At 44.4% G+C, this 17,891-nt stretch overlaps 1 protein-coding gene across 1 annotated transcript in view; it reads left to right on the top strand.

Annotated features, from left to right (window-relative positions):
* anos1 (anosmin 1) overlaps nucleotides 1-17,891 on the top strand; it is a 63,372-nt gene that overhangs the window by 31,492 nt on the left and 13,989 nt on the right. The window contains exons 3-9 of the mRNA XM_019895515.1: nucleotides 713-775; nucleotides 1,364-1,586; nucleotides 6,536-6,720; nucleotides 8,187-8,316; nucleotides 11,670-11,875; nucleotides 15,451-15,595; nucleotides 17,512-17,664. Coding sequence (XP_019751074.1) covers nucleotides 713-775; nucleotides 1,364-1,586; nucleotides 6,536-6,720; nucleotides 8,187-8,316; nucleotides 11,670-11,875; nucleotides 15,451-15,595; nucleotides 17,512-17,664 — 1,105 coding nt within the window. The remainder of the gene's footprint in view (nucleotides 1-712; nucleotides 776-1,363; nucleotides 1,587-6,535; nucleotides 6,721-8,186; nucleotides 8,317-11,669; nucleotides 11,876-15,450; nucleotides 15,596-17,511; nucleotides 17,665-17,891) is intronic.

Genomic DNA, 17,891 nt, shown 5'->3' with positions numbered 1-17,891 from the left:
CCCCCCCCCCCCACTTCCCCTCCCCTTCTCCCCGCCATCTATCTCGGTCACGAATGAACACCCTCCCTTAAGGCTGCATCTGTCAGTTTGTATTGGGTACAGTCACTCTTATTGAATTTGAGTCATTGGGAGTGAGCTGATGTATTAAATGCTTTTCAGGCAAATTCTCCATTATCAGCCCATCATGTTCGTCAAAATGGCTTGGTGCCACACCGATTTGATCCTGCACCTGTGCCAAATGTTTAGTCAATGCGTTCCGTGTGGGAATCCCAAGAACTTGAAGGCAAAGTGTGTTTTTTATGAAGCCGCTGGTAAAAGGGGAGGAGTTTGCTACTGGTGCCAGATGGACAAAATCAGGCCTGGACATGAAAATGAGGAGCAGGTGAAGAGGCAGAGTGAAGGGTATGAAGCGCAGACAGTTTGCGGTTTGGGTAGTGGGGGTCTCGTGCTGTTAAGGCATGAAGGAGGAATCCGTCAGAGGCTACATCAACAAGAATCCAAACAGCACTAGATTACAAGAGACAGGGCGTGTCTTTCTGCGCATAATAGACCTACCTTGGCAGTGTTTGCTTTATGATAGAGATTATTTATGTCTCTTCAAGGTATGCGGGGCATCTGTAGCAAAAAAGAGGCGTGTGTGGCCTTTGGGAATCAAACATCTTTGATGTCGCTGACACCTGTTCTCCCGCTTCTTTATTTTATTTTTTTACAGTGCCTGGAGCCCTGCAAGGAATCCTGGGACCTGAAGGAAAACCAATGCCAGGATCTATGCGAGGTATGTCGTTACATGTACACAGTAGTTGTGCTGCCTGATTGAGCACATTTAAAAGCACAGTAAGGAATTGCCTGAGGTAGAGCTGTTACATTGAATCTAATAACTCACATAATTGGATTACAAAATAAATCGACGTCAAATCTCGGCCTCCGAACTTCGCAGGAATCATTTTTCCACGCTGACTAATGTTACAGCAGTCACACGCACAACTCAGGGGAAGAAATAAACTGGCATGATGCAGAGATGGGAAATCCAGGTCCAGAAAGTAGAAACTATGCCAAAGTTGCATTAGCCACCAGCGCTTCGACTCCAACTTTTTTTTTTGAGCAGACCCGGTCTGAACCTTCTACAGTAGTACTAAATTTATCAAATAAACACAAATACAACAAACCATTTGTTATAAAAAGAGTCACGTTCATTAATATTTCACCAAATGGTATGAAAAATAAGGTAATGAATAAAAAAATTTTCCTTTTCTATGTTTTGCGTGAAGGGCTGAATGAAAGTTGTTTCCTCATCACTCCATAGAGATTTAATGCAAACATGAGGATCCCTGACTTGTTTTTTCCTCCTGCTCCTCCCCCACAGCCACTCTTTCCCAAGAAGCACTACGAGTGCCTCACCAGTTGCGAGTTCCTGAAGTCCATCGAGGGCGTGAAGCAGGGCGACTGTCCTGCCCCAGAGAAGGCCAGCGGCTTTGCAGCGGCCTGCGTGGAAAGCTGCGAGGAGGACGGAGAGTGCTCGACCGTTAAGAAATGCTGCTCCAATGGCTGTGGCCATACCTGTCAGCTCCCCAAGAACCTGTACAAAGGTAAACGAAAGAAACGAAAAAAAGCTTTTACTGGGGCTTGGAAATTCGTATCTTGTGAGGTCGGTATTTGAGAAAATGTGGTCGTCACCAGTCCTGAATATTCATATTGTTATTCTACTCCAGCATATCGCTCCAACAGTTGTATTGTGCCACTTGAGTGGGTTGAGTGAGTTGTTATGTTGCGAAGGTACTGAGTTGTTAACTGAAACACCGTCGCACATCCGCTCTCAGCACATTGCTGTTGTCGGTCGCTCAAGGCCAAAACAGAGGGCAGCGGACAATACGGTCGCATCGATTTTCGAATGGGCTGCTTTTAATCACACTTTGGCAACAGTACACACGCAGTCACTGTGCTCAGTAATGACCGGCAGGTGCACGCACTCTGGAATGCCAGCGCATGGACGCAGATGGTGGAAAGATCCTGAGAAAGAGAGAGAGAGAGAGAGAGAGAGAGAGAGAGAGAGAGAGAGAGAGAGAGAGAGAGAGAGAGAGACTCCAATGGTGGATGTCATGCCCCAAAAGGTGAACAGAATGTTCATGTGGAAAGATGAAAAGAGCGCAAACCTTGGAACATTCCATTGACCCGGTCAATGAAAACCATCCAGTGTGTTTTGAAGACCTTCACGCACGGGCTCGCCTGTGCCGTCATTGAAGGGAGCGTGTGACAGCTCGCCGGCGCGTTTACTCCAAATTACGCCGACATTACATTCCGGCGTTCCATTGAAATTGTTCTTGTGGCCTCTCTGTGTCAAAGGTCTAATTAGTCGCTCATGGTTTAAAGGGTATAATTGTTTCTATGTGTGTACAAGCGGCTCATGTGTATGCGTGTGCAGTCATTACCGTGATGATCCGTGATACTGGAAGCTATTAGCAAACACAAGCAGAGTGAAATGGAGCATTTCCCCCTGTGACATCACTCAGATGTGTCCAGGTGTGCCTGAGCATTCCTGGACCCCCAACGGGCTTGTGATAGGCAGCAAAGCCCATGTTTGTATCGAATAGCATGTCATAATATTTTCCATCCATCCATCCATGCCGCTTTATCCTCACAAGGGTTGCGGGGGGTGCTGGAGCCTATCCCAGCTGTCTTCGTGCAGTAGGCGGGGGGAGACCCTGAACCGGTTGCCAGCCAATCGCAGGGCACACAGAGATGAACAACCATCCACACTCACACCTAGAGGAAATTTAGAGTGTTCAATCAGCCTGCCATGCATATTTTTGGAATGTGGGAGGAAACCGTAGTACCCGGAGAAAACCCACGCAGGCCCGGGCAGAACATGCAAACTCCACACAGGGACGCCGGAGCCGGGATCGAACCCACGACCTCTGTACCGTGAGGTCGACGTGCTAACCACTGGGCTACCGGGCTGCCCATCATAATATTTTGCCAATGATAAAGTAAGTGTGCAATAATCGATGTGCTGGAATAAAACACCTCAATAATAATTCACAATGTATGTTAGTCTGGGCGACTGACTGGCGACCAGTTCAGGGTGTCGTCCGCTTTTCGCCCAAAGTGTGCTGAGAAGGGTCCAGCACCCTCCCGCAACCCTGTTCAGAAATTGGATGTCTGGATGTTAGTCTGGCTTGTTCGAAATGGCTCAGTGTAAAGCAGGGGTGTCGACTCATTTTTGTCGCGGGCCACTTTTGAGTTACGCCGCATAAAATGATGTGGTGGGCCGGATCTGGCCCCCGGGCCTTGAGTTTGACACCTGCGGTGTAAAGCTTGTTGTGGCACAACCTAAATGTGCCACTGGTAAAATGAACTGGAAAAATTACAGCAAATATTTTCTAGTCTCGTGTTGGTCCTTTGTTGACCTGGATATCACATTAAACCAAACCAGATGTTTTTTTATCCATCGTTCTGTGCATCACAACAGCTCATCCTGCAGTATTCAGACACAACCACTACCCTCATCTATATTCAGATGTTTTATTTGGCAACGCTCAGTCGCTTTCCTTGATTAATGACTTCATGGCGCAACTCTACATTCCCAAAACATGCACGGTTAGTTAATTGAAGACTATAATGAATGATGAATGCTTATTTTCCTATATGTTCCCTTCAGTTGGCTGGCGACCAGTCCAGGGTATACTTCAGGTCGTAGAAAAGCCATACAGAACATGGATGGCTGGACCATAAGAGAAGACTTAATAACTTGATAAAAGTTTAGTAATCCGTGCCCTATACTGATGCGACCTGAATGATCACCCTTCATATTAATATGATGGGGAAAAATGGAGCGTAAAATGTCGATGTCAAAATGATTACATCGAATGTAATCCTATGAAAGTTAATTAGCCTATCCGCCGTCCTCCGCCTGCGTAGTGTTTTTAATTCCACTGTCTGTGATTAGCGCAGTTTGTTAGCGGTGGAAATGATTATTGCTGGCACGATTAAGACATCAACGGACCCCCCTCTGCCCCCCACTACCACCACCCCCACCCAAATGGCACGACAGTAGGGTTACGTCACGTTGCCTGGAGTAAGCACGCGGGGCCATTGAAAGACGAACGTTGTGTGATTGTTGGGAGCGAGCCCGATTCGAAAGTTATCTTTGGAAGGCGTAAAGCTGCGAGAAAGTGCATTTGATACCCTCCCACATTTTGCGGAAGAAGCCAGGCAGCAAGCACAGATGTGCGCTGGTGTGGTTTCGTGTGTCTGCACCGGGAGGACTTGGGTGACTTTGTGAGAAGATGAGCTCAGGCCGAGGGGAAGGGAGGAATGCTGCGGTTACCCAGGCGCACGTCGTGGCGCAGGAAATGTGACACGTCGGTCGACTGGCGCACACAAACACACGCAAGCCACGGAGCTGTGAAACCGCAGCGCAATGACCCCCAGCTGTACGCATGTACGACGCTGTTATCGCAGGGACTAAACAAAAGACTCCGCGGGCCGCTCAAGGGGCCCTTTCTTCATCTTCCAGCATGTTCTTCCAATCCCCTTTTATGAGATGCAATTAGATGAAATGCTGTGAAGTCAAAACACGGTCTTGATCACGCTGCCCACCAACAAGGGCTGCGGTAGCCTTGAGCGTGTCTTGGACGCCGGTGGTCCAATATAATGTTCTAAAGGACTTGACGGCTTACTGACGATGCGGTCCAATCCCTATCTCATTATCAGCAAAGCCGACGCTCCTATCTTCTACTTAATGGCAGCGCATTCGGTATTGGATGAGCATTCGGTTGACCTTCTGCACTTCGTAAAACTCCCATTTAACCGAGAAGAGCTTTTGCAAGACTGAATGCAAGTGCAGTGATGCAAGTGAACATGCGTGTGAGCAACCGCTAAAACACACCACTGCGGCCAGAAATCTTACAATCGATCACAGTGTAGAGCACAGGTGTCAAACTCAAGGCCCGCGGGCCAGATCCGGCCCCTCCGGGTCATTTTATACGGACCGCGAAAGTAACTCATGTGTGTCAACTTGCTTAAATCTGTACCGAAATGTCAAATTGTCATGTGTAACAAATAACATTGAGATTTTGCAATAATTCTGTCACCCTGTTTACACTCACTTGAACAATAATTGAACAAACTATTAATTGAACAAACTATTAGAATTGACTTGTGCCCCACAGAGAGACTGACCAAAAAGAATTTTCCTGAAATTAGGTGCAAACTTTTTTTCCCAATCACAAACAGGAAAAAAAAAGCTGTCCCACAAACTTGCAAAAATGACTCAAAATATCAAACCTGTTCGAAGAGCTTCTTCGAAAAGGTATACGGGCCAAATCACGAGACAAAAGGCTCCACGAAAGCAAGAAGGTGAATTTAAAGGCAATATCGGCAATCCTGCTCTTGCTTCAGGTTTATTCCTATTTGACTCACATTCACTGAACTCACTCTGCGTAATATATTGTGACAGGCTCTCAAATGAGGCGATGAAACCATCAAAAGTACTTTGACACGTGCACCTAGCGTAAAAGCCATAGTCGAGTCCCTATCTCCTGTTCACCGGAGGTGACTGTCTCATCTTTGACTTCATGACAGCAAATGGCTGACCTCCAGCTCGTGACAAAGCTCACGTTTTCTGCGCACAGCATGCGGAAGGCTGAATGTAGTGATGCAAATGAGCAGCTGCTAACACACCACCGTGACCAGTAAAGTCTCAAAGAGTCACTGGCTATGAGTACGACCAGGTACCCCATCTTCATCTCAGTACGCCTTGCTAATTCTTGCCAATGAAAACCAGACGTTACCCGGCATTGTTTGTATTACCTGCTCAGCCAGGGTTGTGGGTTGAGCTGATACCGCATCGATATGTAAGCCACGGCTGGTTGCTCATTGGTTGAAAGGATTTGTGGTCATCACTGTAACATTTGAGGGTACCAAGCCTGATAAATCAATAGATCAGCCCCCCCCCCCCCGAGACAAAATTTGTGTCCTTATCGTGAAGGTGCAGAGAAGTAAATGCAAGAAACCGTCATTCTACTTTGTTGATCATTCTGACTGATGCACTCGATACTGTGCGTTTATTTTTTTTTTTTGCAATTTGTAATATAGCGTTCTAAAGTGCTTGACAGCTTATTGACCAACAAGTCCAATCTCAATCTCATTATCACTGCTCCCATCTCCTACTCCAGAGGAAGTATATTCAGTCTTCGATGAACATTAGTCTGACCTCCTGCGCTGAATCAAGCTCACACACACATCCACTCTGCGGCTTCAACTCAAAGGCCCGATTGCAAAGTGCAGTGACGCGAGTGAACTTTGACGTTCGCAGCTACTAAAACACACCACCGCGGCCAAAAGTGTCACAATGTGTCACAGTCAAGAAAAGAAGCTATTGACCCTCAGCGTGGATCCCAACTATTGCAGTGAGATCATGTCTCGTTCTCAAATGCCCGTGCTGCGTTTTATGTATTTTCGAAGTGTCTTTTGCGCAAATGAATAAAATGCAACGTTAACTTCCAGACCGCTGTGCTCACTGGCGTGTCTTCCGCAGGAGTCCCCCTGAAGCCGAGGAAGGAGCTGGTGTTTGTCGAGCTGCCCTTGGGCCAGCTGGAGATCCGCTGGTCATCCAAGTTCAACATTTCGGTGGAACCCGTTCTTTACGTGGTGCAGCGGCGCTGGAACTTTGGCATTCACCCCAGCGAGGACGATGCCACCGAGTGGGAGACGGTCGTGCAGGTGGGTAACCTACATAAGGCTAGACAGTAACGCCCCACATATTCGTGGTTCACTCTTCAACTTTTCCGGCTGAAGATTCCACAACATTCCGCCAAAGTCCAGTCTAAAATAGGAAAGTAGTACTGTACATGAATTGATGTTAAGTATGTTATAGTGATACAGTGGTTTAAACAATACCGTATTTTCCACACTGAATTGTGAGGCGCACCTTCAATGAATGGCCTATTTTGTAATTTTTTTTCATATATTGGACGCACTGCATTATAAGACACAATCTACAATGCATCCACTAGATGGAGCTACGCTCAAGGAAATACCAACAGAACACTACACGACACCCTGATTTATATAGCGACGATCAGATGTCAGTAAAACTTATTTAAAAAAGCAGCGACACAGTTCACTTCACCAACAGCAAGTTATAACATTGACTCGTTAACGTTAATGTCTTGCCGCTGCTCTATTTCCGTGATCAACTGCGAAACCGATCGCCTTAAGTTTGAACTCTGCGTTGTAAGCATGTCTCTAGCAAGGAGCCATTTTGGGGTTGACATATTACCGTAATGACCATATACAAGGTGCATCGGATTTTAAGGCGCGCTGTGAGCTTTTAAGAAAATGGAAGGCTTTTAGGTGCGCCTTATAGTGCGGAAAATACGGTAATACAGTCAAACCTTGGTTTTCGAACGTCTCGGTTCTCGACCAATTCGGTTTTCGACCAAAAATTTCCAGTGTATAACATTTTTAGTGGCAGCCTCAACTGCCCTTGTTTGCTAATAGCAGCAGGGTTTCCATCCCTATTACCTACTGTAGCAATATACATAAATCCAAAATAGATCCAGGCAGGCTTTTTGTTGTTTCTTGTTTCCACCAAGGGGTTTGCTTCCATATCAATTAGTTTCCATCGTAAAAAAAATTTCACCCAAAGCAGTCCACTTCTCAGTCGAAGGGACTTTAGGGTTCCAGTGCTGGTTGTACACTTCAGAACATTTTTGAGTGGGAAGAAAACATGTTTAGTGAGATGTCTAATCACAAACTATCCCTTGCCATTGATCGGTGACCAGTCCATGGTGAAAACAACGCCACTCGGCCCCAAGTCAGGTGGGATAGCTCCAAGCTCCCCCGATAACCCAAATGAGGACAAGCACTACAGAAAATCGATGGGTGAAACAAGCCGATTCAAGGTTGACTGATCTGAAATGAACTCTGCGATAGCAAACTGAAATGTAAACGCAAAGGTGTTAACGTGGCTTTGGTACGTCACGTGCTGCAGCTGTGAACGTGCGGCGATGCTCTGACGGACGTGTCCGTACAGTTGCCCATTCCTCAAAGTCACCTCGTCTTTTGAAACCTTCGCTGAGGAGAAACACGCGGATGACTGATGTGCCAGCAAACTCACACAAGGGGCTCTGACCCGGCGTGAACCCTGACCCCTGCTGTTCTCTCTCTCCCCATCTGTCCCTCAGACTGCCGAGGAGCGGGTCCAACTGGCCGACATCAGAGCCAGCAGATGGTACCAGTTCAGAGTGGCCGCGGTCAACGTGCACGGGACCCGCGGGTTCACTGCGCCAAGCAAACACTTCCGCTCCACTAGAGGTGTGTACGTAAATATGCACGTGTGTTTGTGTGTGCTTGTTGTGTGGTCTTTCGGACTAAAGTGTCAGTTCCTGCTTGACACCCGCTGACTTCCATTTGTTGTGCTTAAGACCTCGGAGCTGGTGGAGCTTTTCGGATTGATTTACCTGCTCATTCCCTTGTCAGTGTTTTGGTTCAACTATCAATTTCTTTTTTAAAATCAAAACATTAAAAAAAAAAAAAAAAAAAAAAAATCTGCTCCATACATGATAGGTTAATAAATCCCTTGTGCTGCAGTCGATGTAAATAATTTTATATAGCGCAACATACAATTTTACAAAAATTGTAAAACTATTATTCCTGAATATTTATTTTACTTTCAACCACTTGACATGTTCAGTGGCATCAGCGCTATACATACATATATAGTTCTGATTTTTTTCTTGGTATTTTTGCCCTCTATGGACAATAAAAGCGGTACTGTGCTATGACCAAAACTTAAAATATATCTATACATATAAAACATGAATTGGAATATTTCATATCACACAATTTGTATGCCTTGTCTTTGATTTAAAGATGACAACACGCAAAAATCTACAAAAATTGTAGAAATTGTAACATAAGGGTTTAATTTGACGTCGTGCATTCGCTGTATATGAAAAAAACATGAACAAATTATGTCCGCAAATGCAAACTGCACTGGTTCTCAAAAAGTTATGAAGGTGTACCGAATGTTATGGCCAATGAGATCAACAAATTTGAAGTGAAATTGAATAAGGCATTTGAGTGCTCAGAACCTTTCGAGTGCAGTCAAATGCGATTACAGGAGCCCCCCAGCCCCCCATCCCGCTTCTTTACAGTTCTGCGTAAATGTAATATGTCTAACTTAGACGGGTATATCAGCTCCAAAATGAAAGCAAATGCAATCTTGGCTCCCAGTGAAGTGACACAACTTTTTTTAATTGCTGTAGATCTTTGCTCGAGATTAGCGTCATGTCGCTGCCTCGTTGCATGACACTAAACATGTTTGTTTGACATGTTGGCAGGGCTGTGCACTGAACATTTTTTTTTTTTTTAAACAGAGATACCTCATGTAGATTAGCGAACCGCACTGTGAGTTATCGTCTGCTTTCTCAACTGAAAATTCCTCAAGAAAAAAAATGTTGAACAGTGGAAACCTGCGGAAATGTGACTTTATACGTGAAAACTGGAATGCCTTTAGTTTCTTTGCATTCTGATCACACAGGCCTGCGAGACCGACTGAAAATGTCTTTTTCATGCCAAGCCAGTAAATGACAATATCACAAACTGCCATCTTTTGAATATATTGAATATTTGTCAGTGTACATGTGAGTAAGGAATTGGGTTAGTAAGTGTATTGGTCTGAGATCTAATCTTAATTCCAACCTTCTGTATGTCATATATCATAATTTCTGGTATTTTGGTTTAAAATACGAATACAGGCACTTTTGAATGATTCTTTTTGTGCTCAGGAGTGGGGGGTTGGGTCAATTATTTGGCCCCAGGAGCCAGTCCCTACTCCGTGCGAATATTTTAAACATTACGTTTAATCGATTAATAGGGAAACATGTCCCGGTAATCGTTTGCCTGACCCTTTCTTTTTAAGAGGCCAAAAGCCAAGTACATATGTGGCTGGTATTACATGCGTGTTGCCTGAGTATGTGAGCGCGTTGACCCGCACTGTCAATCCTTCATCATGCATGTGCTCCCCAGAGCGTTGTGGATGGCGCTCCGATAGAGCGCGGCACCAGGTGGGGAAAAAGGGATTCCGCTCAGGAGGGTGGAATAGAAAGCGATCCCCAATCAGGCCAATCAGTGACAGGACATTGATAGATTGATGGGAGCTGTCATGGCTCTGATGAGCTCCCGGACGTTCGTTCAGAGCATTGCTATTTACATAGCCTGCCCTGTATCATCTGATTGCAATTTTGCCCCTGCTACACTTTTTGTTTGGGCAATTTGTAAGAAGGGGGAGGCTTATTTGTCTTGCGCCGCCAACGTCAGCTGGTATGCAGAGCCCATGTGTCCGTGTGTGTGTGTGTGTGTGTGTGTGTGTGTGTGTGTGTGTGTGTGTGTGTGTGTGTGTGTGTGTGTGTGTGTGTGTGTGTGTGTGTGTGTGTGTGGAGCAGCTTAAATGTGTTTCAGGTGGGAGAGGGAAAGAGAAAGGAAGAGAGAGAGAGGAGTCATTTTCTCATTATTCCTTGCTCTAGTGCCTGGCAAGTGGCACTGCCTATCTCTCTTTTGCTTTCCCTCTCTCTCTCTCTCTGACATCAGAGGCAAGGAGCAGTACAGCAGCAGCCCTGTATAAAGTACAGCATGCAATTGCAGCTAGCGATCAGAGCTGTTGAGATACATCTCTATTTTGTTCAGAGGAGCATGGCTGTCAACAACGTTGTACATGACACCAACCACATTGCAATTTTCAACTCACTGAGCAAGGAGCTGCACTTTGGCAAATACTGAACCCATCAAAAAAAGAAACCTCAAGCTTTTCAAGACCACTCCCAGTTGAGGTTCACTGCCATGCTGTAGAAAAACAAGAATTACACATTTTTAAAACTTTTAACAAAAGAAAAACACCTTTATGAAAAGTCTTAGCTTAGCTTAATGATAACTGACAATAACACGCTAGCGTGCTAGCAGTTAGCATTGACAGTTGCGGATATTTGAACATAAATGGTGAACACATTTTGACGGATTATATAAAAATACTCACCGGCCAATATTCTTGATCAGCAAATCAACGGTCTTAGGACAAGATGGATTCTCTGGGTTTTGTAAACTCACAAGTACGGTGAGAATTCACTTTGCAGGCAAGGTTATTTTGAAGGTACTATTGTATTATTTCATTTAGGCAATGTAGCACAGTAAAAGTGATTATCCAAAAAAAAATTTCAACTAAAGTACAGTCGTGAAGTATTTGTACTTGATTACATTAGAAGACTTCTGGCAAGTGGCCCCTCCTCTTTCTTTCTGACATCAGAAGCAAGCTATAGCACAGCAAGAGGAGCGCATCGACTCCGCTCGCACATTCTTCACAACGCTCTGATGCCGATGCCAAAGCTGGCCGCCATGTGTTTGTTCACCCCTGACCACTTGTGCTGTCGTAGCCGGGATATGACACCTGTCATAACATCTCACAGTGCATTGTCAGCGGAGGGCTAATTACTTTACATAGTGTCATACCAGTCACCCCTCCACTCCGCAGCCAAAGTGGTGAAAGGCATTTTGGCTCCAAATGTACTCCACCTTAAATCAGACTCGCCCGAAAAGAACCTCGGCGTCTTAAACGTCTGCAGATGTGTGAGATTTGTCACCCCCGTGACAGCGTTTGCTTCTTTGTCCTCCAGACCCGTCCGCCCCGCCACGCCCGAGCAGCCTCTGTGTCACCAACGTGACGCAGGGAGATGAAGGTCTGGTGACAGTTCGTCTCAACTGGAGCTTGCCAGAGGAGCCCGACATTCCCATACATCACTACAAAGTGTTCTGGAGCTGGACTGTGCCCACCAAGTCGACGGTTCCGTCCAAGAAGAGGAGGAGAAAGACCACCAACGGGGTAAACGCTCCCTCCCAATCGTCCCTGCCTCAACCCACCCCCTCATCATTTTCCGCTTTCCGACATTATCTCACTCAAGGTCCCCTCCTCGGGATTCTTCCGTTGTTGCATGCGAAGCCATCAATCACAAACAGAGTCAGCGGTTCTGTTTGTTGCTTTTCCTTCCTCAGACTGATTGAAGAACCCTTCAGCGCGGTTACGCTTTGAAGAAGGACACGTTAATTGTGATTCATGCAGTATTTCCACAAAGATACATTATTAGGTCGTTATTTATTGTACTTCAGACACTAGAAGGATGCTAAAAATGGCTCTGGGACTTTATTGATGTCGACTGGCAGCCATCCCTTCTGTTGCTCATGGTGCCTGTTTCTGTGGCTTTATCACATGTAAGCATTTTATCTGCACATACAACAAACGCGTACAAATTGTGAACGGATCAAGATAATGTGATTGCCATTATCGTATCCACTCGGCATTCGGACAGAGACAGTAAAAAGCAGGGAATGAAAGCAGGCTATATGGTCAGAATGTAGCCTCAACTTGTGTCACTGTGACAATCATGCAAAAAAATGTGATGTAAAACGATCCATCATTTTTACAGATAAACTGGTGCAAATAAATATAGAGGGGGGGCCTCGGTTTTGGATGGAACGCACATACAACGTTTCGGGGTTACAAACTGCATGTAATGAACTCGTTTGCACAGCGGTGCAAGAATAAAGTAGCGTAATATGCTAAATCGCTACACCAGACAACCACGCGTTGATTCCAGCGCTGCTTCTTTGTTTATAATACAACACACGTGATTGGCAATGAATCGATTTCAAGCTGTAGCTGACATTGCAGAGCGATATAGTTGACTAGTCGACTAGTCCGCTCAACCCCTAGTAGGGATGGAAGGCCGTCAAGAAACGTGGACACCCTGGAACCTCTTCCAGGGTCAGGGTCAAGCATGTACGAAACCGGAAAACGGTGCTACTGAAAGAGAGTCTGCTTACGTTACATATTTTGTATTTTTAAAAAAATAATTATTTCTTTAATTTTATTTATTTATTTTTTACTACCACCCCTGGTTGAGGCTGCTCCTTGCTGAACTAACGCAAAACTTCCAAAGTAAAAGCAAAACATACAGAATTGAGCTCCGGTCGAGTACAAAGAGGTTTCACGTGATGCCGCTGTTTTGTGTGACTTACAGGCACGTTTTTTCCACAAGCGATAAATTTAAAATGGTCCGATCTTAGAGGCTCCGTTATACGGGAACACCTTTGTTTACCATGATAGTTTCCAGGCTATGAATGGCACGCAGTTGAATAGTTTGTGCAGCACTGTGCGAATGAGGTCGTTTTCTGGCTGTACTTAATGCTCTTCTTTTTTTTTTTTTTTTAGGGGGAGGGGGGTGTTTTATATTTATGCCTACAATTTTTTTCCATACAAATACTGTAATATTTCTTGCCTATGACATTATTGTAGGTTAGGGAGAGACTACGATACGTTCCAGCCTCGATACAAGCTGCCAAAGGAATGAAACTCCATCATAAACTGAAAACCTCCTGTTATGTATCGTGTCTTCATTGATTAGACCTTGCTCGGATCAGTTGGTCACCCCCCCCCCCACCCTAAATCATAGAGATCATCCGCTCATACTACAGCACATTGCTCCTTCTATAGAATGTCGATCGCTGTGGAGGATTTGGAGCAGTTTTGCCAAGCCTCATAATTTAAAACCGAGATACTGAATTCGATTTAAAATCATTCTCGTAAATGAGTAGAATAAATCTATGGCTACATGCAGTATTGGTTATTTTCTCTGACATATACACAGACTCCGTGATGCTGTGTAGATTTCTGGCAAAAGCCATTCTGCTTCATTTTTCTGGAATTCTTGGTTGCGGCTACCAAATGGACTGTGACAAACCACTTTAGGAATGAAACAACGACTCCCAGCGCAGTAATTTGACTAGTCTGAGTCTGTATTATTATTTTTTTTCCACTTTTTTTTTTTTTTTTTAGATAAATACGGTGGCATTCTCCAAAAGTCAATCAAGTTTGCCAAATTTATGTTAAGGATTAACCGGTGACAGCAAAGAGGAAGAGTGTGATGATAACCAGTGAGAAGGAAATGGAACTTCAACATTGGAAAGTGTTTGGCTGCTCAGTGCTGTACAATTAAATTTCAATTACAGGAGTTCCTCTGTGTTTTGTTCTGAGCAAGTTTTCACATAAGTTGGAACACGGCACAGTCTGTCACTAACTAAGCTGTTCTAACGCAGTTGTAAGGTCATGGATTTTTTTTTTTTTTTTTTTTTTTGCAGTTAAAACAACCCATAATTCAAAAGTTTTATTGTATTCCACGCTGGAGCTTTCACTGTATGGAATTTTAACACAGTAATCCCATGCTATTTGCATGGGGAAACCGACTGAGCCCTGCTGTGAATCGTGAAAAACTGCTAGTAATTGACACCTCCACTAAAAATTGCCAATATAAACCGTTGAAACTGCCAATACTGTGGAACTTCTAGTTATGAACTTAATTGGTCCATGAGCCCCTTTGTAACTTGATACGTTCATAAATCAAGATAATATTTCCCATTGAAATGAATGAAAATGCAATTTATCCATTCCAGCTCCATAATCAAATTATCTGTACCTTTTTTTTACAGATCTGTGGTTAAAAATAAGTGGAATTTGATATCGAAACGAGTGAAAACACACACTATTATACAGAAAGAAAACGCTTTAAAAAACATAACTATTTATTGCTCATTAATGTAACCAGAGGATTGGAAAAAGGGGAAAAGGACGACAGTTCCAAATTGAAAAGGATTCCTTTATAGACAGTGCTTTGGCAGCCTTAGGGCATTTCAGAAAGAGTGCAAAAACATAAATTGGTTCTTTTTTTTACTTTTTTTTTTTTAACCAAATAGCTGGGCATTGATTCCAACAGAACAAAAACAAGAATAAGCGAATTCTGGAGTAGTGATGACTGTACATACACCGACGACTTGTGATTCTTTTGCATCTTTCATCCATCAGCACAAACACGCAGCGCAGCATGAAAATCATTTCATTAGGGACGCAAGCAGAAAGCCTACTCGTCTAGACAGCGCGCACACACCTGCGGAGAGTCTTCTCCTGAATTAGTTTTTCAAAATGAAGAGCAGATGTGGCACCGAGAGCTGAGACACCAGACACCTATTGACACATGTACTACTGGTTTCCACTTTGGCACCTTCGGGGGCTTCGAAAGCACCCTGCTGGCCGAAGAATGTCAAAACAGGCACGCAGTCAATAACGAGAGCTCATCAAGGCTCTCTGCTGCCAGGGGAATGTAAGAAAGCCAAGCTGGGGTTGGAAACCCCGGGAGGCTGTGACAACACGGCTCCCTCACGAGACCCTGAAGGCTATCTCCTCACCACGAGGAGGCCTTCCTCGGCTCCACATGTGTTCTTCATAAGAAGGGCTTTCCCGCAGGCCTCGTTTTGGCACAGGCTGAGCCTGAGCTTGGATGGTGACAAGCATTTGAGAACGAGTTTTCGCGACACAACTCAAATGCCAGCCGCTGTCTGTCGTTACAGGCCCAGAACTGGGTGGACCTGGAGGCCCTGCAAGTCAACAGCAGCTACACTGTGGAGCTGCAGGCCGTGACGTATTGGGGACAGGTGCGGCTGAAGAGTTCCAAAGCTTTGCTGCAATTCAGCACCACCCAGAATTCCGAATCAGGTAAACACCAAGGGGCTGGGATAATATTTACTCCTTCCTTCAGCTGCCAGACTTGAATGTCTTAAGAGGTGTCGCTGTGACTTTTGTGTTTGTCCAAGAAAGTGGTTGCACTCATTGTCATGCATATGCCCGTCTTGGAGAAGCAAAATCGAAACCTAAAAACATTTTAAAAGTTCATCTGAAGAAGTAAAGTGGTTTTCTGAAGTGTAATTACCGTATTTTTTCGGATTATACTTCGCTCTGGATTATAATTCACACCAGCCAAAAAAATGCATAATTAAGAAGGAAAAAACATATATAAGTCGCACTGGAGTTTCAGTCGCATTTTGGGGGAAATTTATTTGATAAAATCCAACACCAAAAACATACTTGTCATCTTGAAAGGCAATTTAAAATAAAAATAAAATGGAGAACAACAGGCTGAATAAGTGTACGGTATACTAACGTTACATAACTGACATGCCTGGTAATGTCAGTAACGACGTAACATCAAGTATCAAGTGCAATTTATTGAAATTTCCTCCCTCTTCAACAGACAACAGACAACAAGAGGAGCCGCTGCGGGTGCCCGCGCCGCATATTAAGAGTTATTCAGATAACTCTAGCATAAAGAACATGCTAACAAGTTTACCAAACTATCAGTTTCACTCCAAATCACTAAATCCAATGAAATCTTCATCCTCGGTGTCACTTTTAAACCACTCCCCCAACTCGGGAGGTAGACGATGCGCCGCTTCCTCTTCTATGTCGCTTACGTCAGACTCATTGTCGATTTATCAACACCGGCCGAGAGCGCCCTCTTGTGGTTTAATGTGAAAATAACATGTGAAATGACATAATCGTGTGTTAATAATTTCACACATAAGTCGCTCCAGAGTGTAAGTCGCACCCCCGGCCAAGCTATGAAAAAAACTGCGATTTATAGTCCGGAAAATACGGTATGCCGAAAGTCATACACAGTCGAGTATTTTTGTGTCGTATTGAACTCCTAGTTACATGTAACACAGTGTCGGTATGCATGGGTGTTGTTCCCCTAATCATGTGTTATTGTCATTAGACAGTGAACCAGCTGGAATTTAATCCGCATTGAATCCGTCGTGCAGTCCGTTTTGCTCAAATCGCTCACAAGACAATTAATTAAACACACTCAATCAAACTTATGAGGAAGTATGTCCATCCTTAATTGAGATTTGGGAATCAAATGCAAGACACAGCACAATGGGAATATTTTGGGACATGTCAACTTAATAAAGTAAAAAATATCCAGACCGGACGGAAAAAGGACATCTGGTCAAGAATATGTATCGTTTTGCCCTCTCCCAAGTGCCCCTCCAGAATTGTGAAGTGTCATTCATTTTGAGACCAATATGGCTAATACAAGCTGACATTTCTAAGCATACACGCCATTAGCCTGACCACCGGCAAAAGCTTGTGAGTGAATGAACAGAACGAAGAAACATCATACGTCAAGAATGGTTGATTGTTTCTGGAATGAAACGTTATTCAATGTAAAATAACTTTAAATGTAGTGCGACATATTTAAAGCAAACTAAATTGGCAAAGTTTGTGAAGAAGTCGCGCTCTGTGTGATTTTGCTGATCCGTCACTAAAGTCAGTTTTCCTTAGTTTGTTTGCATTCCGCGAGCACAAAATTCTTCTTATTAACTGTTAGCGGACAGACGAGTCCTCAGTGCTACAGGCATACACATTTTTATGTAGTATAGAAGTTGGCTGAATTTGGAATTAAGCCTGTTGGTACCCATCCAGCTCCGGCACATTCATGCATAAAGAACATGTTGTGGCTGCTTGGTTTTGACAAGGAAACTGTTGTCTTTGTGTCGCCACGCTGCGGCCATGAGAGAATCAATGTGGCGTTTCAACTGCAGAAGAAAATATTTCTCATTTCTCCCCCCTAGTAAAATCAGTGCACAAGTCAAAGAAAGAAGAGATACCCCCCGCTGGACCAACATTGGCAAAGGCAAAGCGACCTTCTGGCCCGCTGGAGGTGGGCACACCCTTCTACCAAGATGGCCAGCTGCAAGTTCGTGTCTACTGGAAGAACCGCGGCGGTACGAACAAAATCTTTATTGATTTATAGCTTTAATAAAATCACATTAGCACCCCGTTTAAGGCCAGGAATGATGAATGCCATAATAATGTGTTATGCTTGGCTCTCCTCAGCCAAACAATGGAAGAATCTCTTCATAGTTACCTGATTGTGTAGATGGACTAAATGAATCAATGTGTCTTTGTGTGAGGGCTGAAGCGGGGGCGGGGGTGAGGGGAAGGTTTGGGT

The sequence above is a fragment of the Hippocampus comes genome, unplaced genomic scaffold (genome assembly GCF_001891065.2).
Source record: "Hippocampus comes isolate QL1 unplaced genomic scaffold, H_comes_QL1_v1.1 scaffold237, whole genome shotgun sequence".
In the NCBI taxonomy this organism is placed as follows: Eukaryota; Metazoa; Chordata; class Actinopteri; order Syngnathiformes; family Syngnathidae; genus Hippocampus; species Hippocampus comes.
The sequence above is the reverse complement of the archived record's forward strand: the minus strand, read 5'-3'. Positions and strand labels throughout refer to the sequence as shown.